A 23,226-nucleotide genomic window follows, 5' to 3' on the forward strand; every position below is an offset into this window, starting at 1 on the left:
AGTCAATGGAAAACTGCAGCAACCCAATTCTGATATGACTACTAATGGCCCAAACCTTTCAGGAATGAAGGTTTGGGTTACCCTATCAGGTAAAGAGCCACAACCAGCTGAGGTGCTTGCTGAGGGCAAAGAGAATACAGAATGGGTGATAGAAAAAGGTAGTTCTAGAAAAAGGTAGTTCTAAATACCAGTTATGGCTACATGACCAGTTGCAGAAATGAGGACTGTAATTGTTATGAGTTTCTGCTTTGTATGTGTGCATCAAATATTTTTGTTCACTTAGAAAATCTAAGATGTAAACAGACCTAGTGCATTTTTGGTTGTATGCATTAGTTGTATCACGTTAGGAACAAGTAAGACTTTGCAATTATGTTTATTCAGAGATTACACATGGTTTGGGGAGACGTTTAGAAGTGCCAAGTTGACAAGGGCTGGATTGTGATGGTTAAGATTGCGTGTCAACTTGTCTGGGCCATGATTCTTAGTGTTTATATGTGATCATCCCCATGATGGGATCTGCTGTGACTAGCTAATCTGTTGAAAGGAAGTTTCTTTGGGTGTGTAGCCTGCATCTGAGTATAAGTGGACATTCCGGTTTTTGCCCTCTCTGGATCCTGCAGCTGCCTCTTGTTCATCTGACCTCCAATTCTTGGGACTGGAGCTAGTAGCTTACCTGCTTATCTTGGGTTTGCCAGCCCCTGCGGCTGCATCAATCAAAAGCCTTATCCTGACCCATGGACTTGGGATGTTTCAATCTCTACAATCACGTGAGCTTTTTCCTTGATATAAATCTCTCTCTCTCTTTCTTTCTATGTATATGTTTACATACTTTACTGGTTTTGCTTCTCTAAGGAACCCAGCCTAAGACAAAGAGCAAGGGAAAAAAAATTGATTACATGGAAACTGAATAACACCCTGCTTAAAAGCCACTGGGTAATAGAAGAAATCAAAGATGGACTAAAAAAATTCCTGGAATCAAATAAGAATGAAAACACATCATATCGACACCTTTGGAACACAGCAAAGGCAGTGCTCAGATGTCAACCCATAGCAACAGGTGCACACATCAAAAAAGAAGAAGGGGACAAAATCAAAACATTAGCTACACAACTCAAACAAAGAGAAAGAGAATAGCAAAAGAAGCCCACAGCCACTAGAATAACAGAAAGAATAAAGATCAGAGGAGAAATAGATGAACTAGAGAATAATAATAAAAAAAACCAATAGAATCAATAAAACCAAAAGTTGGTTCTTTGAAAGGATCAAAAAAAATTTACAAACCACTGGCCAAACTGACAAAAGAAAAACAGGAGAGGACACAAATAACCCAAATAAGAAATGAAATGGGGACATTACAACAGACCCAGCTGAAATACAAAGGATCATAACAGGGTATTATGAAAAATTATACTCCAACAAATTTGAACACCTAGAGGAAATGGACAAATTTCTAGAAATACACTACCTACCCAAACTAACACAGAATGACATTGAAAATCTGAACAGACCTATAACAAGAGAAAAAAAAAAGAGAGACTGAAAATGTAATTAAAACAAAACAAAAACTCCCAACAAAAAAAAAAAGCCCCATGGCCCAGATGGCTTCACTGGAGAATTCTACCAAACATTCAGAGAACAGCTTACACCAGCACTACTCAAACTATTTGAGAACATAGAAAAAGAAAGAATACTTACAAAATTCATTCTCTAAAGCCAGCATAACCTCGATGCCCAAGCCAGGCAAAGACACCACAAAAAAAGCAAAATTACAGACCGATATTGCTCATGAATATAGATGCAAAAATTCTCAACAAAATGCTAGTCAATAGAATTCAGCATCATATCAAAACAATAATATACCCCGATAAAGTAGGATTCATACCAGGTATGCAAGGATGGTCCAACATTAGAAAATCAATCACCATAATCCACCACATAAATAGAAGAATCACATGATCATCTCAATTGATGCAGAAAAAGCATTCAACAAAGTCCAACACCTATTCTGATAAAAACTCTCAATAAAATAGGTGTTTTAGACATCTGGAAACCCTCGTGGCATAGTGGTTAAGTGCTATGACTGCTAACCAAGAGGTCAACAGTTCGAATCCGCCAGGTGCTCCTTGGAAACTCTATCGGGCAGTTCTACTCTGTCCTTTAGGGTCGCTATGAGTCAGAATCGACTCGATGGCAGTGGGTTTGGTTTTTTGGTTTTTAGTCATCTAGTGCTGCTATAACAGAAATACCACAAGTGGATGGCTTTAACAAAGGGAAATTTATTTTCTCACAGTCTAGGAGGCTAGAAGTCCAAATTCAGGGTGTCAGCTCCAGGGGAAGGCTTTCTCTCTCTGTTAGCTCTGGAGGAAAGTCCTAGTCGTCAATCTTCCCCTGGACTAGGAGCTCCTCCTCCCAGGAACGCTGGGTCCAATGGACGTGCTCTGCTCCCGGTGCTTCTTTCTTGGTGGTATGAGGTCCTAACTCTCTGCTTGCTTCCCTTTCCCTTTATCTCTTGCCACACTCCAGGGAAACTCCCTTTACATTGGATCAGGGATGTGACCTTAGTAAGGGTGTTATAATTCCACCCTAATCCTGTTTAACATAAAATTACAATCACAAAATGGAGGACAACCAGAGTATTGGGAATCAGAGCCTAACCAAATTGACACATATTTTGGTGGGACAAAGTTCAATCCATGACAATAGGTATACGAGGGAAATTCCTCAGCATAATAAAGCATCTATACAAAATCAACAGCCAGCATCATTCTTAGTGGAGAGAGGCTGAAAACATTCCCCTTGAGAACAGAAACAAGACAAGGATGCCCTTTATCACCACTCCTATTTAACATTGTGCTGGAAGTCCTAGCTAGAGCAATAAGGCAAGAAAAAGAAATAAAGGGCATCCAGATTGGTAATGAAGAAGTAAAACCATCCTTTTTTGTGGATGATATGATACTGTATGTAGAAAACCCAAAAGACTTCACAAGAAAACTCCTGGAACTAATAGAAAGATTCAGCAGAGCAGCAGGATACAAGATAAACATACAAAAATCAGTTGGATTCCTACACACCAATAAATAGAACAACAAAAAGGAAATCAGAAAAACAAAACCATTCATAACAGCCCCTAAAAAAATAAAATACTTAGGAATAAATCTAACCAGAGATGTAAAAGACCTAATACAAAGAAAATTATAAAACACTACTGCAAGAAACCAAAAGAGATCTACATATACGGAAAAACATTACCATGCTCATGGTTAGGTAGACTCAACATTGTGAAAATGACAGTTCTACCCAAAGCAATTTACAAACACAATGCAATTCTGCTCCAAATACCAACAACATTCTTTAAAGAGATGGAAAAACTAATCAATTTACTTTATATGGAAAGGGAAGAGGCCTCAGATAAGTAAAGCACTATTAAAGAAGAAGAATAAAGTAGGTGAACTTGCACTTCCTGACACCAGAACCTATTATATAGCTACAGTAGTCAAAACAGACTGGTACTGGTACAATGACAGATACATTGACCAATGGAACAGAATTGAGAACCCAGATGTAAATTCATCCACCTACGGTCACCTGATCTTTGACAAGGGCCCAAAGTCCATCGAATGGGGAAAAGACAATCTTTTAACAAATGATGTTGGCAAAACTGGATGTCCATCTGCAAAAAAAAGAAACAGGACCCATACCTCACACCATACACAAAAACTAATTCAAAATGGATCAAAGACCTAAATATAAAACCAAAAACTGTAAAAATCATAGAAAAAAATGGGATCAATGCTAGAGGCCCTAATACACAGCATTAACAGGATATAAACCATAACTAACAACACACAAACTCCAGAAGATAAGCTAGATAACTGCAATCTTCTAAAAAATTAAACACTTTTGCTCATTAAAAGACTTCACCAAAAGAGTAAAAGGAGAACCTACAGACTGGGAAAAATTTTTTGGCTATGACAAATCCAACAGAGGTCTAATCTCTAAAATCTACTGGAAAGTCCAACACCTCTACAACAAAAAAGACAAATAATCCACTTAAAAAGTGAGCAAAGGAAATGAACTGACACTTCACCGGAGAAAACATTCAAGCAGCTAACAGACACACAAGGAAGTGCTTGTGATCACTAGCTATTAGAGAAATGCAAATCAAAACCACAATTAGATACCATCTCACCCTGGCATTACAGGCACAAATCAAAAAAACAGAAAAATAACAAACACTGGAGAGGCTGTGTGAAGACTGGAACTCTTATGCACTGCTGGTGGGAATGCAACATGGTACAACCATTTTGGAAAACAATATGATGCTTCCTTAAATGCTAGAAATAGAAATACCATATGATACAGCAATCCCACTCCTAGGAATATATCCTAGAGAAATAAGAGATGTCACATAAATAGATATATGCACACCCATATTCATTCCAGCATTGTTCACAATAGCAAAAAAATGGAAACAACCTGGATGCCCATCAACAGATGAATGGATAAACAAAATATGGTACATACACACAGTGGAGTACTATGCAACAATAAAGAACAACGATGAATCTGTGAAGCATCTCACAACATGGATGAATCTGGAGAGCATTATGCTGAGTGAAATAAGTCAATCACAAATATTGTATAAGGCCACTACTATAAAAACTCGTGAAAAGTTTTATGCACAAAAAGAAACAATCTTTGATGGTTATAAGGGAAGGAAGGGGTGGGGATGGAAAAACACTAAATAATAGATAAGTGGTAACTTCGCTGAAGGGTAAGACAGTGCACAATACTGGGGAAGCCAGCACAACGTATATAAAGCAAGGTCATGGATGGACACATCCAAACTCCCTGAGGGACTGAATTACCGGGTTGAGGGCTGTGGGGACCATAGTCTTGGGGAACATCTCTCAGTTGGCATAACATAGTTTATAAAGAAAATGTTCTACATTCTACTTTGGTGAGTAGTGTCTGGGGCCTTAAAAAGCCTGTGAACGACCTTCTAAGATACTGCACTGGTCTCACCCCTTTGGGAGCAAGGAAGAATAAAGAAAACTAAAGACACAAGGGAAAGATTAGTCCAAAGGACTAATGGACCACAACTACCATAGCCTCCAACAGACTCAGTCCAGTATAAGTAAATGGTGCCCAGCTACCACCACTGACTGTTCTGACAGAGATCAAAATAGAGGGTCCTGGACAGTGCTGGAGATAAATATAGAACAAAATTCTAATTCACAAAAAAAAAGACTAGACTTACCAGCCTGACAGAGACTAGAGAATCCCTGAGAGTATGGCCTCCAGACACCCTTTTAGCTCAGTATTGAAGCCACTTCTGAGGTTCACCCTTCATCCAAAGATTAGACAGGCCCACAAAATGAGACTAAAGGGGCACACCAGCCCAGGCACAAGGACTGGAAGGCAGGAGGGGACAGGAAAACTGGTAATAGGGAACCCAAGATCGAGCACGGAGAGTGTTGACATGTCGTGGGGTTGTTAACCAAGGTCATAAAACAATATGTGTACTGTTTAAGGAGAAGCTAGTTTTTCTGTAAACCTTCACCTAAAATGCAATAACAATTTTAAAAAAAGACCTCTTTAATGTGTTAAAAAGCAAATATGTCACCTTAAAGACTAAGCTACACCTGACCCAAGCCATGATGTTTTCAAGTGCCTCCTATGTGTGCAAAAGCTGGGCAATGAATAAGGAAGACCAAAGAAGAATTGATGCCTTTGAATTATGGTGTTGGCAAAGAATATTGAATATATCATGGACTGCCAGAAGAATGAACAAATCTGTCTTGGAAGTAGTACAGCCAGAATGCTCCTTAGAAGCAAGAATGGAGAGACTCCATCTCAAATACTTTGGACATGTTATCAGGAGGTATCAGTACCTGGAGAAGGACATCATGCCTGATATAGTAGAGGGTCGGTGAAAAAGAGGAAGACCCTCAATGACATGGACTGACCGATGGAGTGGCTGCAACAATGGGCTCAAGCATAACAATTGTGAGGATGGAGCAGGACTGGGTAGTGTTTCGTTGTGTTGTACACATGGTTGCTGTGAGTCACAACCAGCTCGACAGCACCCTAACAACACCAACATCCTAACTGAAGCATGGGGGTAGGATAAGAATAGCAAAAGCCATGGTGGGCCTTCTCTTCCCCTCAGTCCACACCCCCCTCCTGGATGACATAATCAGGAACTGATCTATTCATGGAATCTACAAAATATCCTCCAAAAGCCCTAAAGAAAACTACTAATGCAGTGCAATCCTTTCATTTTACCAGTGGGGAAAGGAAAGGTCAGAGAAGGGGAGGTGTAAATTAAAAATAGAAAAATATATAAAGAACAAGAAAATGACATTAATTGCTTTTAAAGTAAAAAAAAAAAATAATAATTTAAAAAACCTAGTAAACTAGGTTTAAAAAAAAAATGTTTAGAACATTCAAAATGCATCAAAAAATTCAACACTGTTTTCTACAAATCTGACATCTTCAATTAAAATTTAAAGCTTATTAAATTTCTGATATTTTAAACTTGGGATTCTCTTAAATCATATTTAACAGTTGTATGTGGTTTATAAAAACTACAGAAACTCTGCATTTCAGGTAAGTCGACTTTCATGAGTAATATAAGTATATTCCTGGGCTATATTCATGTCAACAAAGTTGCAAATATCTTTATGCTGTACTTCCTGTGTAGCCTATCAACAATTTTAAAAGCTGTTTTAAACCATAATGCATTGGCAATCACCGGTGATTGGAATGCAAAAGTTGGAAACGAAGAAGGATCAGTAGTTGGAAAATATGGGCTTGGTGATAGAAACAATGCCGGAGATCGAATGATAGAATTTTGCAAGACCAAAGACTTCTTCATTGCAAATACCTTCTTTCACCAACATAAACGGCAACTATACACATGGACCTCACCAGATGGAACACACAGAAATCAAATTGACTACATCTGTGGAAAGAGACGTTGGAAAAGCTGAATATCATCAGTCAGAACAAGGCCAGGGGCTGATGGTGGAACAGACCAACAATCGCTCATATGCAAGTTCAAGCTGAAACTGAAGAATATCAGAGCAAGTCTACAAGAGCCAAAATATGACCTTGAGTATATCCCACCTGAATTTAGAGACCATCTGAAGGATAGATTTGACGCATTGAACACTAGTGACTGAAGACCAGACGAGTTGTGGAATGACATCAAGGACATCATCCATGAAGAAAGCAAGAGGTCACTGAAAAGACAGGAAAGAAAGAAAAGACCAAGATGGATGTCAAAGGACACTCTGAAACTTGCTCTCGAACGTCGAGCAGCTAAAACAAAAGGAAGAATTGATGAAGTAAAAGAACTGAAGATTTCAAAGGGCATCTCAAGAAGACAAAGTAAAGTATTATACTGACATGTGCAAAGAGCTGGAGATGGAAAACCAAAAGGGAAGAACATGCTTGGTGTTTCTCAAGCTGAAAGAACCGAAGAAAAAATTCAAGCCTCCAGTTGCAATAGTGAAGGATTCCATGTGGAAAGTATTAAATGATGCAGGAAGCATCAAAAGAAGATGGAAGGAATACACAGAGTCATTATACCAAAAAGAATTAGTCAATATCCAACCATTTCAAGAGGTGGCATATGATCAGGAACTGATGGTACTGAAGAAGGCCAAGCTGCTCTGAAGGCCTTGGCAAAAAACAAGGCTCCAGGAATTGATGGAATATCAATTGAGATGTTTCAACAAACAGATTCAGTGCTGGAGGTGCTCACTCGTCTATGCCAAGAAATATGGAAGACAACTTCCTGGCCAACTGACTGGAAGAGATCCATATTTATGCCTATTCCCAAGAAAGGTGATCCAATCGAAGGTGGAAATTATAGAACAATACCGTTAATACCACATGCAAGCAAAATTTTGCTGAAGATCATTCAAAAACGGCTGCAGCAGTATATCGACAGGGAACTGCCAGAAATTCAAGTTGGCTTCAGAAGAGGACGTGGAACCAGGGATATCATTGCTGATGTCAGATGGATCCTGGCTGAAAGCAGAGAATACCAGAAGGACTTTACCTGTGTTTTATTGACTATGCAAAGGCATTCGACTGTGTGGATCATAACAAACTATGGATAACACTGTGAAGAACAGGAATTCCAGAACACTTAATTGTGCTCACGAGGAACCTTTACATGGATCAAGAGGCAGTTGTTCGGACAGAATAAGGGGATACTGATCGGTTTAAAGTCAGGAAAGGTGTGCGTCAGGGTTGTATTCTCTCACCATACCTATTTAACCTGTATGCTGAACAAATAATACGAGAAGCTGGGCTATATGAAGAAGAATGGGGCATCAGGATTGGAGGAAGACTCATTAACAACCTGCGTTATGCAGATGACACAACCTTGCTTGCTGAAAGTGAAGAGGACTTGAAGCACTTTCTGATGAAGATCAAAGACCACAGCCTTCAGTATGGATTACTCCTCAACATAAAGAAAACAAAAATCCTCACAACTGGACCAATGAGCAACATCATGATTAATGGAGAAAAGATTGAAATTGTCAAGGGTTTCATTTTACTTAGATCCACAATCAACAGCCATGGAAGCAGCAGTCAAGAAATCAAAAGACGCATTGCATTGGGCAAATCTGCTGCAAAGGACCTCTTCAAAGTGTTGAAGACTAAAGATATCACCTTGAAGACTAAGGTGCACCTGACCCAAGCCATGGTATTTTCAATCGCATCATATGCATGTGAAAGCTGGACAATGAATAAGGAGGACCGAAGAAGAGTTGACGCCTTTGAATTGTGGTGTTGGTGAAGAATATTGAATATACCATGGACTGCCAAAAGAACAAACAAATCTGTCTTGGAAAGAAGTGTGGTCAGAATGCTGCTTAGGAGGCAAGGATGGTGAGACTGCATCTTACATACTTTGGACATATTGTGAGGAGGGATCAGTCCCTGGAGAAGGACATCATGCTTGGCAGAGTACAGGGTCAGCGGAAAAGAGGAAGACCCTCAACAAGGTGGATTGACACAGTGGCTGCAACAACGAGCTCAAGCATAACAACGATTGTAAGGATGGCGCAGGACCGGGCAGTGTTTTGTTCTGTTGTGCATGGGATTTCAATGAGTCGGAACCGACTCGATGGTACCTAACAACAACAACAATTTTAAACCATATAAGATATTGATTTGACAGCATGAATCTAGCCATTTTAGAACTTCTGGAACCCCATAAAAATCTGTCCAAATGCCTGCAAAGTAGGTGCAACAACCTATTTAAATATATTTACCTTAAGTTTCTTTTCAATACAAGTTCAAGCATAAAAACTGTTCTTACAAAATTATTCTTAGAAAGTTTTCTATTGTTTTATCAAATAATCCTTTATTGAAATATTTTCCATTGTAGTTCTTAGCTAGCTGGGCATTCCTCCACCCATTGTTGATGTCATCTATGATATCATGAGGGTGGTGGCCATCAACATTGCAGCCCACAGACTAGGCAGTCCCCAGGATCTCTTTAATGGGTCCAGAGAGTTCGCTGGCTAAAGATCTGTGCTGCATCTGTCGTGCAATGTTGGCGATTTAATCAAAAGTGATATTTCTGCTGTGCTAAATATTTTTGTGCTTCTCTCTATCTTTGGGTGGTTCCTTATGGGGTGTGATATCAGGGCAGAGGCTGAAGGTACCACCTCAAACTGGGCCTCTGTTCTGAATGGCAGTTTCACCTTAATCCTTTAACTCTTCCAGTCACCGGTTGCCTTGGCAATGTCATCACCTATCTTTTTTGGAGACAAACCCAGGGTGTGATCTTAGGGGCCAGGGCAGATGTTGCACCGACACCCTTCCCTGCCACCCTCCCTCCTCCCCCCCCCCAACATATTTCTTTCCCACTCCCGTCCCACCCCAAGCACCTCGGGTACAGGAAACACATCTAGTACAGGACTGCTATATCTTTGGGGTCAAACTTAGGCGGCATCAGATGAACCCGGAAGCAGGATGACAGAAGAAAGTTGCACCTAGGCCTGCTCGGAGCTGAAAACGTTTTGTTTTGAATGGCCAGGTCAGCATGAACCACTGCTTGTTATTTCCAAGAGCTATCTGCTTCACACCCTAGATTTTCACTGTACACTAGATGTGTGGATTAAAGCTTTCAGATAAGGCCTTTCAGCATATAATAGTCTCTTAAATTAACAGGTCCTAAGTTTTTGTTTTCTTTAAATTAACAGGTGAAAGAAAAACAGAAAGACAGATGGTACGAGGCTGACAGAGCAGGTCTTAAATTCTGGCTCCCACTTCCGCTAGTGCTGTGACCTTAAGCCGCTGTCTTGCCATGTGTAAAAATCTGAACAATTGTACTAACTTGAGTTGGTTACCAAGTCATTGTCTCTCAGTTCCAAATCCACCTTTTCATTCTCTGCTTTGTGAATATTAGGGCTAGGATTCTGCAAACCACATTCCTGCTCTACCAGGTTCTCCCGCTAGGCTTCGCCAATAGGAGGCACTGAGGGACACCAGAAGGCGGAGGCAAGAGAAAGGACATGCTCTTTCCTCTTTTTTTGGCATCCCCCAGCAATGATTCTTCAGCTGAACGGTGTTACACCCCACCAGACCAGCGGTAGGAGAGGCTCTGAGGGGCACAAGTCGGATTCCAGAAAAAAGAGAAAAGAAAAGAGGCAGTAAAAGCCAGATTGATCAGACAAGGCTTTATTAGGGAATTTACATACAGAAATCTCATGTCAGGGTCACCTGGGTAATAGTGAGGTATAAGTGTTTATAATGCTAACATGTAGGGAGGGCAAGGTACCTCTCTGCAGGAGAGTCTAAACAATGGTTAATGGGGCTGCTTTTGAACTAGTTAATATTCTTCAACCAACATTACTATGGAGTCAGGCATTCAGTGTGTTTTTTCCTGGCTGGGTCACTGCTCAATCAGGTACTCTGGTTCCTTCCCAGGGCCCTTTGCAGATAGGTTCCATCTTGAATTATTCAGGCCTCCTAAGAGAGTAGCTGTTGGATTTCAATTTCCAGGTTTTTTCCCCACTCTCTCAGACCCAGCCTAGTATATTCTCTCAGAGGTACCAGCACCAGCTAACCAGAGCCCCTGCCTCAAGGTCTGAATCCCAACCCCTCAGTGCCCTTGCTCTGAGCTCTGGAGGTAGCAGCACCAGCTTCAGGGTTCCAATAACCCCACGTCTTCCCTTTGTTGTCCACACCTAGGGTGGTAGCTGCTTCCTATAGTTCATCTCTCTGTGTTATCTCAATGACCCTCTTTTTCCTTTTCAGTTCTGCTATACCAACTCCTTACAACAAGTCCTCTCAGTCAAAACAGCTGATCTGGCTTCTGTTTTCCTGACTTGACTCTGATAACCACTGAATCCAGGAAGCAAACTCTTCAAAATGGGATTCTAGGATTGTGTTTGATCATGCCCTTGGCCTTGAACACAGTGCTGGCTCCCAGTTGCACCACAGTTAATCAGGTAATCAATCACCTGTAGTTGATTACAATGAAATACCTACTGAAGCAAGTGCCTTGGCTGCATTTAACCACTACAACTGCAGTGATTGTAGGATGGGATTGCTATTTCTGAGTGCACTGGAGCTGTTACAGAAAGAAAATGACTAGCTCAACTTATGGTCAGAGAACCAGAGAATTTCTAATGCAGCCCTTAAAGAATGTCTTATTTCTTAAAGCCGCCCAGCAGGATGCATCACTACAATGCAAGTTGAAATCACAGTCTTGCAAAGTCACTCGTGTGCAAATTAGGGCATTGAATGGAAAGGAGTGAGACCTTGAGATTTGGAATAGGGACATCTGTGTAGGTTCGAAAACCAAAAATCTGTACTCCCTAGTCCAAGCCTCTAAATTCTAATAATTCCATCCTTTGCCTTTTATTCCCCTACTCTAGGGGTGAAAACTGCTTCCTGTGTTATAACTTGGGGTTCTTCTTTTGCCTTTTTACTTCTCTAATACCTGTTTAGCAAATCCTTAACATTGAAAATCCCTTGTTACAACAAGCACACAAACAAAAAAACTAGTCTGGTTTTAGCAGGTAGCTCAATATATCACACGTAGAGAACACTCCATAGATCCCAGTTTTTTTTTTTTTTTTGCTGACCCTAAACTCTTCCCTATTAAAAAAAAAAAAAAAACCTCAAAATGGGCAGGTCATAACTCCTCTCTGAATTTATTTTATTTATAAAATGAATATATTTTCCCTAAAATTTGAGGTATGTGCCCCCTGGACACCCTATCAGCTCAGTAATGAAGTCATTCCTGAGGTTCAGCCTTCAGCCAAAGATTGGACAGGCCCATAAAACAAAATGAGACTAAAGGGGCACACCAGCCCAGGGGCAAGGACTAGAAGGCAGGAGGGGACAGGTAAGCTGGTAATAGGGAACCTAAGTTTGAGAAGGGAGAGTGTTAACATGTCATGGGGTGGTTAACCGATGTCATAAAACAATATGTGTAATAACTGTTTAATGAGAAACTAGTATGTTCTGTAAACCTTCATCTAAAGTACAATAAAAATAAAAATATATTGAGATATGTGTTTTGGCGGAAGGGTGAAAGACAGCATCCACTAGAGGAAGAAATGAATTTTTGGGTTAGTACTCCCACCCTGCGTATTTCTCACAGGAATTCATAAGTACTCAACCTATCATCTGGAGCTGGGTGGTTAGAACAGCCTCCTGCTAACTATTGATGTGTGAAAGAAACATTCTTGAAGAAGTCATAGCTATTCTCTGTTATGGGGCACTCTTAGACAATCTCTCCAATGAGGCTTGAGACCCTGATATCATTAAGGATTGCCCCCACTCATAGGAATTGGTGGGACTAACAGACTATGCTGATCTCAAGCAAGTTTTGTTAAGGCTGATGGCACCATTTTAAAAGATAGGTCAATCATTGCACAGAGGATAGAAAACTTGAAAGTCACTGCATAAGATTGTGAGGAAAATTTTAATATCTAATTAGCAAATTGAAGAAAGCATTGATATAACTGTACATTTTGCTAGCTTCTTTGTAGGAAAAAAAGTATAAAGTAAACTGGTTAGGTCAGAGAATTTTTTTTGTAGTTGGAATGTGTATTAGTTTCCTAGGGCTGATGTAGCAAATTACCACAAACTAAAGTCCCTGGGTGGTGCAGGTGGTTTGTACTAAACTACTGACCTAAAGCTTGGCAATTCAAACCCACCCAGCAGCACTGTGGAAGAAAGTTCTGACGATCTGCTTCCATAAAGATTACAGCCAATAAAACTCTACGGAGCAGTTCTACTCTGTAACACATGGGGTCACAATGATTTGAAATCAACTCAACAGCAGTGTGCTTGATTATTGGTTTTATGTGGCTTAAAACAACATAAATGTATTCTCTCACAGTTCTGGAGACTGAAAGTCCAAATTCAGGGGGTCAGCAAGCCATGCTCTCTTTGAAGGCTTTAGGTTCTTTGGCTTGTGGAAGCATAACTCTGTCTACGCCTTCCCTCTGTGTGTGTTCTCTTCTTATAAGGACATCAGTCATAAAGAGTGCAGGACCCACCTAATGACCTCATCTTAATTACATCTGCAAAGACCCTATTCCAAACAAGGTCACATTCACAGGTACAGAGGTTAGGACTTCAACATACCTTCTTGGGGGACACAATGTAATCCATAAAAAAAAAAAAAAAAACTAAACCCATTGCAGTCAAGTCAATTCCAACTCATAGCGACCCTATAAGACACAGTAGAACTGCCTCATAGAGTTCCCAAGGAGTGCCTGGTGGATTCAAACAACCAACCTTTCGGTTAGCAGCCATAACTCTTAACCACCACACCACCAGTGTTTCCAATTTAACCTGTAACAGGATAGAATAGATAATCTGGTTTGGGGAGTAATAAAATATTTATGCTATTTAGACAAATCTGCCTTAGTATCACTCCCTGACTTGTTACTGCTTTATTGCAGTTATAGACTGAATTGTGTCCCTCCATAATACATGTTGTAAATCCTAACCTCTATACTTGTGGATGTAATCCTATTTGGGAATAGAGTTTTCTTCCTTAGTTAACAAGGCCATATGAGTGTGTAATATGTCTTAAGCCAATCACCCATGAGATATAAGACAAGCAGGGAAGTACAGAGAAGGAAGCAGAGATGGAGGAAGATAGATGCCATTCCACATGAAGGTCACCAAAAAGCCAAAGAACAGAAGCTGAAAAGAGACAAGCACCTTCCCCAAGAGCTGACAGGGACAGAAAGCCTTCCCCTAGAGCCAGGGCCCTAAATTCAGACTTCTCACCTCCTAAAGGGTGAGAAAATAAATTTCTGCTTGTTACAGCCACCCAGTTATGGTATTTCTGTTATAGCAGCACTAGATAACTAAGGCAATTGTTATAACAATCAACAATTGCTTGCTTTTATACTAAGTATAAGGTAGAATATAATAAAAGGTAGTGCTTATCTGGAGTAATTGGCTTAATCCAAGTAAGAAAAAAGGTACATTATCGAAAATTTTTTTCATATTTAGAGGAAGAACTATTAACCAAGTGTATGTTTTTGTTAATTTTGACAATAAATGTTTATTACTTTCACCATCGGGGGAAAAAAAAGTGAGCAGTAAGTTTTACAAGAAAATCTACTTAAAGACTGATGTGCCATTTCAAGGGCATGTTAACAATAAAAGCGGAGGGTGGGCAAGATTGAGAATCAAGACAGCAGGGGAGTGCACCCAGCCTTGTCACCTTGCAATAGCTCCATCCAGGTTGCATGATATTTGAATCTGATGTGGACACAAAGGCTTTCAATAGGTGAGAGGGAAATTGCAGCGTTTGTCTTCATTGTCAGAGCAAACATTAAAGGAGACTCTGTTAGCAGATACAGTGAAGTGTCCCTCACCTGGTCCCTGTGCTATGTACCTACACTGCAAGTCTTCTCTTTACTTTGTGGATTCCTAAAAGTAGTTGCTTCATTATTTCACGTATCACATTTTGAGTATTCTGGAAAGTGGTTTTTCAAAGTGTTTCTATAGCAAAGATTATTCTGAGGAAAAGAAAGTTGTGGTTTGGCTTCCAAGTGGGGGTATGTGTTTTTTAACTTACAGGAAATCTTTTACTTCCAGGAATTGTTAGGCTGCCAAGTATAATATCAACAGTCCTAACCAAATTAATCTATCTAGATTTGCAAAGTAATCACAGGCACAGTAATAAAGCAAAAAACTGCCTGCTGTGTTCCAGCCAAGGATGTTATATAAGGCTAATAAGCAGGATGCCCAAGCTTGATACTCCTATTTCAATGAACTAAAAAATGGAAAAATATGAGAGATGCTCCCCATTACTGAAGGGATGTTGTGCAGTAAAACAGTAATTCAGATTTATATTAGGCTTTTGAACATATTATTCAGGATTACTGGATTGAAGTTTGCTTTATGGGACCTAAGAATTTCCTGCAGTAGTAGAATAAAACAGCCTAAGTTGGCAGTATATAGCCAAATATTTTGACATTTGATTTTGGATAAATACCTTCAGCACTGGTTAAATTATGTCAGAAGCTAAGATGTAACAGGAATTTGCTTAATTTTCAACAAATGATCTGGAGAGATCTGCCTACGTGCGTTTTTTTTTTTTTTTTTTTTTTTTTGGCAGGATCAGGCAGTGCTTGGCATCACCCAATACTGGATTCAGGACCCTTAAGCCCTGAGTGTCAGCCATGACATGTACTTGATGAACCTAGAACAGGATAGGGTAGAAAGACCAAGGAGAGAGAGAACAAAGACAACCAGGCAGAAGGAAGGTAGAGGTTACTACAAAGGGTAAAGGAAAAGAAGGCAGCCAGAGAGAGAGAGAATGGAAAAGGAAGAGAGGTCAGTGGGAGAGGGAAGGGAAAGAAGAGAGAAGCCACTGAGAGGACTTTTTTTGTTGACAAGGTTATCAGAAGATGAGATTAGTTATCAGAGGAAATAGTGAAATATAGAAAAATGTTTAAGAACACAGAAAATATACATAGCAGTAATTTTAAAACATGAAGATATTTTATTGCTTAACATTTGAATTCCTTAATTTAAAGAAAAAAAATCTCTGATCTATGACCTGAGGTCAAGTCTCAGTAGACTGGTTTGTCCGCATGGCCAAGTCTCATAGCCTCACATTTGAGAAAATCCTTTTGTGAAGCCAGCTCTTCTCAGTGTGTGTTCCATTTAATTTGTGGCTGTCTTAACTTATAAAAGAAGTAGGGGGGGAAAACCTTAGATAACATTGCCTTGAGTTTTTATAACATCTTTAAAGGCTTTTAATTGACAACATTTTCCTTAATTTTTACAGTATCACTCTGAGGTAGATAGGAGAGCTGTAGTTTTATCCCCATTCTATTAAAAAAAAAAAAAAAAGGATTAAATCATGCACAAAATGTCTAGAGTAGGAATGATGTACCTCAGTTGTCCAGTTTTGATAGGGTGTAACAAGACTAAAGTAATTCCATATCTTGTGACTGATGAAAATGCTTGAAGTAAGCTGGTTCAAATTATAAGCAGGTTCAGTTTTGCCAAGTGAAACCACATTTCAAACTCAAATCTGAGTGCAAAGCTATAAGGATTCTGCCCTGGTTAGCTTTTTAGTTGTATTTTCCCTTCATTTGGAGATTTCCCTTTGCCCTGAAAATTGGGCCATAATTGCTACTGTCTTTTAGCATCATTATTTTTACTTACAAATTTTGGCTGAAAAACTCACTTTGAACCCACAGGACTTTGGACTCAAAAGCTTCATGGCACAGCCCTTTTCTCTGTTTTGGCCCCCAAGCATTAGAGCACGTCATAGAGCCTACAATCATTTGTCTTTTTGTGACACCTTAAGTTTAGTAGCCAATAAAGTGTGGTGCAGTTCTGTGGTTCTGTGGGGAGAGAGAAACAGGAGAAGACACATTTCTTGACTTTGAGGCACTTAGCATGGCTGATAAAATTGTCTGCTCGTTCTTACAATTTACTTTTCTTTGGCTTTCCTCCCTTTTAGTGAATATTCATTTTCTGGTTTCTGTTTCTTTATGTTGTCATGTTAGTGTCTCATGACCCTTTTAAACATTGACTGAAATAAACCCTAAATCCAAAAACAAATCCCCCTCTCCCCCCAAAAAGAATGTGCTCTTCATTAATGCCAGTGATTTAATTTTCACAACAGAATGAGCAAGACTTTCTTATTTGTAAATTTGTTTTCAAGATAAATTTTAAGTAAATTCAGTGGGTTTATAGCCCAAGATAAGGAGCCTTGGTGGTAGTGGTTAAGCACTCGGCTGTTAAAGAAAGGTCAGCAGTTCAAACGCACCAGCTGCTCTGCAGGAGAAAGATGTGGCGGTCTGCTCCTGCAAAGATTACAGCCTTGGAAACCCTATGGGGCAATTCCACCATGAGATGAAATCGGCTGGATGGCAATGGGTTTGGTGTGTGTGTGGGGGGGGGTGTGTTTGGGAGGGTATAGCCCAAGATGAAGTGAAATCTTCCCAAAAATATAGTGGTGTAGGCAAAACCCTCTGCCATCACCAAGCCTCAGTGCCCAATGTGACAATATGGGAAAAACAGGACTTTGAGCAGTAAATGTGACTGAAATACAATTAACAAAATGTGTGGTCCTCCGGAGTCACAAAGTATTGAATGACAGAACTGTGAGCAAGCTACATTATAATATGCAAGAGCCGTGGTGAAAATGGCCACGGAGCTATGTGTTTTTCCGCAGCCACTCAGCTATCCTGGCACTTCGCTTTTTGTTTTTGAGATTCTCGTTCTTTATTGTCTGTAATTTGGCATGAACTGTGATCCTCTGGTGCTCCTCCAACATGTTGCTGAAAAACTGCTGCAGCTGAAAGGACAGAGAAGCAGTTGATAAATGCAATCTAATTTCTCACTTAGACAACATAAGACAAATTTTATGCTAAGTAGCAACATGTTTTTGCAAAGGCATGATCATGATTGTGTGACTGTGGAAGCTAAAACAAACATGGAGTCTCTTATAGCATACTGGAGAGCATGGTTACTCCTAGGTTTCACAGGGTAAAAGTTTAAGATGGAAAGTAACCTGACTTTTAGAAATAGTAATTAGTTTGTTTCTGTAGATTTATGTACAATCAACAGTTCCTGCTCTTTAATACCTGGTGATCTGCCTCTGCTTAGCAGGTAGGGAGTCTTCCCCACTCCCAAACCTGCAACATTTGTCTTCTTAAGCAAACTAACATTTCAGAGGAGAAAGGACATTTTAATGAACCTCTGAAAAACTGGCCAAAACAGCTGGGACCTCTCAGGCTCTCTTTGTTCCCCTCTGACTATATTAACCCTGATGCTGCCAAATTTCTTTGGAATGTGGTTTAGTCTGTGTGTTCCCCAACCATAAATTGTTGATTGAATAATAATAAGTCTCTAGTTTTGTTTTTTTTTTTTTAAACTTTGTTTGAATTCTCAGAAATTCTTTTACATTTCTGGTGTCAGAGATCTGGGATTCCCTAGGTAGTCTCTGTGATCCCAAGATTAATTGCTGGTTTTGAGCTTTGGTACCAAGCTGAGCTGATTGGGCTCCTTCCTCTCCACTTTATCTTGGGGTCACTCAGGTAAAAAAAAAAAAAAAAAAACTCAAGGAATCTGAGCTCTGTATCGTGTGTAGTATCTTTTCCGAGGTTTATTTTTTGATTTGTGTTTTGAATTGTCAACTTTGGAACTGCTGTCTTGATGGATAGTGTGAACTCCAATATTTAATGTGAGTTTGGCAAATTGTGGCGCTTAGGACTGTCTCAGTGTGGAGTATGTTGAAACCAAGAAAGCAGCTGACTTTCCTAATGGACCTCTGGCTTACTATACGGCCAAGAACTGTGGATCTAGGTCTTATTTGTATTTTTGTTTTCACTTCCTAATGACAGTTTGTTAAATCCATGGTCACTTTAGGGAACTTTCCAATTGGAGAGACTAGGGTATTTAAGGTCTAAAATAAAAAACTAGGTCTCCAGCCAGCAGAATGAATTAGATTCAGAAAGAATGAAACCAGGTTTCATATGGTTGTTATAAAGGAATCTCAGAGTCTTTAAGCCGCAAAAATATGTGAGCATGTGTTGAGCATCTTAGATGACCTTACGGTGCTTGCCACCAACAGAAAGACACCCATGAAAGGGTAAGCTGTGACACGAGATGGGCCAGAGTACTAGGCTACCCAACAGCCACAAGAAAACTCTCATGCAGTGGAGGCACACTGTGTAACAAAATACTAACAAAACCCAACAGCAGACTACCTGCTAGAAATTTATTTGACCCTGGGAAACCAAAGTTTTAATCTGAAAGAACAAGATTCTTAACATCCTTGATGAATGAGCCTGGATTACTCCCCTACTGGTTTGGGGTTCATGTTCAAAAACATTATAAACTAAATATACTTGAAGTAATATGAAATCTCATTGATCACTTTGGGAAAATGAGTTCCCATCTGCATTGTCCTTTTCAGAAAACTTTTGTTTAATGCTCAGTTTTAGTCAAAGGGTCTGAATAAAATTTCTCCATCTGAGACTCTGGCAAGTTAACGAGTTTGTCTTGGACCTGTTTTTCTGTTGAATTGAGTTGATCTCATCCAAGAATTCCTGTATACATTTTAAGAAACTGAGTTCTCCATATGTTTGTTTTGTGTGGTATTCATTATAAACCCGGGTTTTGAGCTGGCCTCATAGACTGATGAATTTATGTGGCTTTTCTGTCTCGTTTTGTGTCTGAATTTCTGTCTTGTTCCAGGAATTCATGACTGGCAGTTGTTGGGTTTTGCTTTTCCTTTTTTTTCTCATGAGGAGGTCTTCTAAGTGTTAGGGTTTTTTTTTTTCTCTTCCAAGAAAAACTGCCTCTTATACCTGTCTTATGAGTTGAGCTTTCAGTAGCTACATTGAAAAAATTTGATATAAATTGGCCTACTTGAAAAGTGCAATGAAAATGATGGATTGTTTATTTTGATTTGTATAGAAGGCCTTAAAAAGGACAAATTATTTAAATGTCTTCTCTAAAGGATCCTATAAAGCATGCAAAAGACAAGGTTACAAAAATGTAATAATTTCCTACCTCCAGATGGTATTATTAAATTACTCATTGCTGTTGAGTTGATTCTGACTTACAGTGACCATATAGGACAGAAGAAAACTACCTCATAGAATTTCCAAGGAGTGATGGATTAGAACTACCAGTCTTTTGGATAGCAGCCAAGCTTTTAAATTAAAGAACTTATTCTGATCAGTTCAGTGATAAATAAGTGCTTATATAAATTAAATACTCCTAATCTTCCCAGGAGTTAATGAAAAGTAATCCATTCTGACAAAGGTTTTTATATTTATTTCAACCTTGAGACTAAACCTTAAAAGCAAAGCCTCTCTAAGTAACTTCAGCTAGATATTATATGGAATGTATTTTATTTAAAAAAAGGAGTGATTTTATTCCAGAGTTAGAAGAAAGAAGGCCAAGCTGTTTACCAAGAGAATAATAAAAATTAGTTATCTTTTGTGTTTCAAAATAACCAGGCCAACTTAAACACATGTAAATGAATGGAGATTCACTGATTCTTTCTTGACAACGAGCCTCTGAGACCTACATTGCTCCAGAGAAAGTTTGGAAAAGACCCCTCCCAACTAGGCAAAAACATTTTTAAGACAAAAGAAAATGAGATAAATAATGTGGACATTAATAAGATGTAAAATAAGAAAAATGATGTCTTAATACAGTTCCCAGAAATTGGATGGCTCCCCAACATAAAAAGCTTGTGGACAAATCTAAGGTTAGATGGAGAAAAGATAACAAATGGTAAAGGTATGAACGGAAATATAGACTATTGAGACAAACACCAACCTTAATTATGTTTTGTAATTAATTTAACTATAATCCAAGATTTTAAGGTAATTTACTGATATTAAATTCAGCTAATTTTTTTTTAATGGATATTCACCGCCACATGTCTGTCAGTTTGTCGTACTGTGGGGGCTTGCATGTTGCTGTGAAGCTGGAAGCTATGCCACCGGTATTCAGATACCAGCAGGGTCACCCATGCAGGACAGGTTTCAGCTGAGCTTCCAGACTAGGACAGACTAGGAAGAAGGAACTGGCAGTCTACTTCTGAAAAGCATTAGCCAGTGAAAACCTTATGAATAGCAGCGGAACATTGTCTGATATAGTGCTGGAAGATGATTCCCGAGGTTGGAAGGCACTCAAAAGATGACTGGGGAAGAGGTGCCTCCTCAAAGTAGAGTCGACCTTAATGCCATGGATGCAGTAAAGCTTTCGGGGCCTTCATTTGCTCATGTGGTGTGACTCAAAATGAGAAGAAACAGCTGCACACATTCATTAATAATCGGAACCTGGAATGTATGAAGTATGAATCTAGGAAAACTGGAAATCATCAAAAATGAAGTGGAACGCATAAACATTGATATCCTAGGCATTAGTGAGCTGAAATGGACTGGTATTGGCCATTTTGAATCGAACAATCACATGGTCTACTATGCTGGGAATGACAACTTGAAGAGGAATGGTGTTGCATTCATCGTCAAAAAGAACATTTCAAGATCTATCCTGAAGTACAATGCTGTCAGTGATAGGATACTATCCATATGCCTACAAGGAAGACCAGTCAATATGACTATTATTCAAATATACACACCAACCACTAGGGCCAAAGATGAAGAAATAGAAGATTTTTTGCAGCTGCTGCGGTCTGAAATTGATCGAACATACAATCGAGATGCATTGATAATTACTGGTGATTTCAATGTGAAAGTTGGAAACAAAGAAGAAGGATCAATAGTTGGAAAATATGGCCTTGGTAATAGAAACAATGCCAGAGATCAAATGATAGAATTTTGCAAGACCAAAGACTTCTTCATTGCAAATATCTCCTTTCACCAACATAAACAGCGACTATACACATGGACCTCACCAGATGGAACACACAGAAATCAAACTGACTACATCTGTGGAAAGAGACGATTGAAAAACTCAATATCATCAGTCAGAACAAGGCCAGGGGCCAATTGCGGAACAGACCATCAATTGCTCATATGCAAGTTCAAGTCGAAACTGAAGAAAATCAGAGCAAGTCTACAAGAGCCAAAATATGACCGTGAGTATATTCCACCTGAATTTAGAGACCATCTGAAGAATAGATTTGATGCATTGAACACTAGTGACTGAAGACCAGACGAGCTGTGGAATGACATCAAGGACATCATCCATGAAGAAAGCAAGAGGTCACTGAAAAGACAGGAAAGAAAGAAAAGACCAAGATGGATGTCAGAGGAGACTCTGAAACTTTCTCTTGAACGTTGAGCAGCTAAAGCAAAAGGAAGGAATGATGAAGTAAAAGGACTGAATAGAAGATTTCAAAGGGCGTCTTGAGAAGACAAAGTAAAGTATTATAATGATGTGTGCAAAGAGCTGGAGATGGAAAACCAAAAGTGAAGAACACACTCAGTGTTCCTCAAGCTGAAAGAACTGAAGAAAAAATTCAAGCCCCAAGTTGCAATAATGAAGGATTCCATGTGGAAAGTATTAAATGACGCAGGAAGCATCAAAAGAAGATGGAAGGAATATACAGAGTCATTATACCAAAAAGAATTAGTCGATGTTCAACCATTTTGAGAGGTGGCATATGATCACGGACCAATGGTACTGAAGGAAGAAGTCCAAGCTACTCTGAAGGCACTGTTGAAAAACAAGGCTCCAGGAATTGACGGAATATCAATTGAGATGTTTCAACAAACAGATGCAGCACTGGAGGTGCTCACTCATCTATGCCAAGAAATATGGAAGAGAGCTTCCTGACGAACTGAGTGGAAAAGATCCATATTTATGCCTATTCCCAAGAAAGGTGATCCAATCGAATGTGGAAATTATAGAACAATATCATTAATACCACACGCAAGCATAATTTTGCTGAAGATCATTCAAAAATGGCTGCAGCAGTATATCGACAGGGAACTGCCAGAAATTCAGGCCAGTTTCAGAAGAGGACGGGGAACCAGGGATATCATTGCTGATGTCAGATGGATCCTGGCTGAAAGCAGAGAATACCAGAAGGATTTTACCTGTGTTTTATTGACTATGCAAAGGCATTCGACTGTGTGGATCATAACAAATTATGAATAACGTTGCAAAGAATTGGAATTCCAGAACACTTAATTGTGCTCATGAGGAACCTTTACATGGACCAAGAGGCAGTTGTTCGGACAGAACAAGGGGATACTGAGTGGT

At 39.4% G+C, this 23,226-nt stretch overlaps 2 protein-coding genes and 1 pseudogene across 2 annotated transcripts in view; all 3 read right to left on the reverse strand.

Annotated features, from left to right (window-relative positions):
* Window positions 1-16,784, reverse strand: part of ARL14EPL (ADP ribosylation factor like GTPase 14 effector protein like) — a 58,810-nt gene extending 42,026 nt beyond the window's left edge. The window contains exon 1 of the mRNA XM_049873640.1: window positions 16,712-16,784. The gene's annotated coding sequence lies outside the window, so the exon portion shown is untranslated. The remainder of the gene's footprint in view (window positions 1-16,711) is intronic.
* LOC126067014 (60S ribosomal protein L12-like) lies at window positions 9,340-9,982 on the reverse strand (annotated as a pseudogene).
* LVRN (laeverin) overlaps window positions 15,614-23,226 on the reverse strand; it is a 105,036-nt gene continuing 97,423 nt past the window's right edge. Inside the window, exon 20 of the mRNA XM_049873615.1 lies at window positions 15,614-17,830. Coding sequence (XP_049729572.1) covers window positions 17,690-17,830 — 141 coding nt within the window. The 3' untranslated portion in view covers window positions 15,614-17,689. The remainder of the gene's footprint in view (window positions 17,831-23,226) is intronic.

Source organism: Elephas maximus, chromosome 2, assembly GCF_024166365.1.
Source record: "Elephas maximus indicus isolate mEleMax1 chromosome 2, mEleMax1 primary haplotype, whole genome shotgun sequence".
NCBI classification, from domain to species: domain Eukaryota; kingdom Metazoa; phylum Chordata; class Mammalia; order Proboscidea; family Elephantidae; genus Elephas; species Elephas maximus.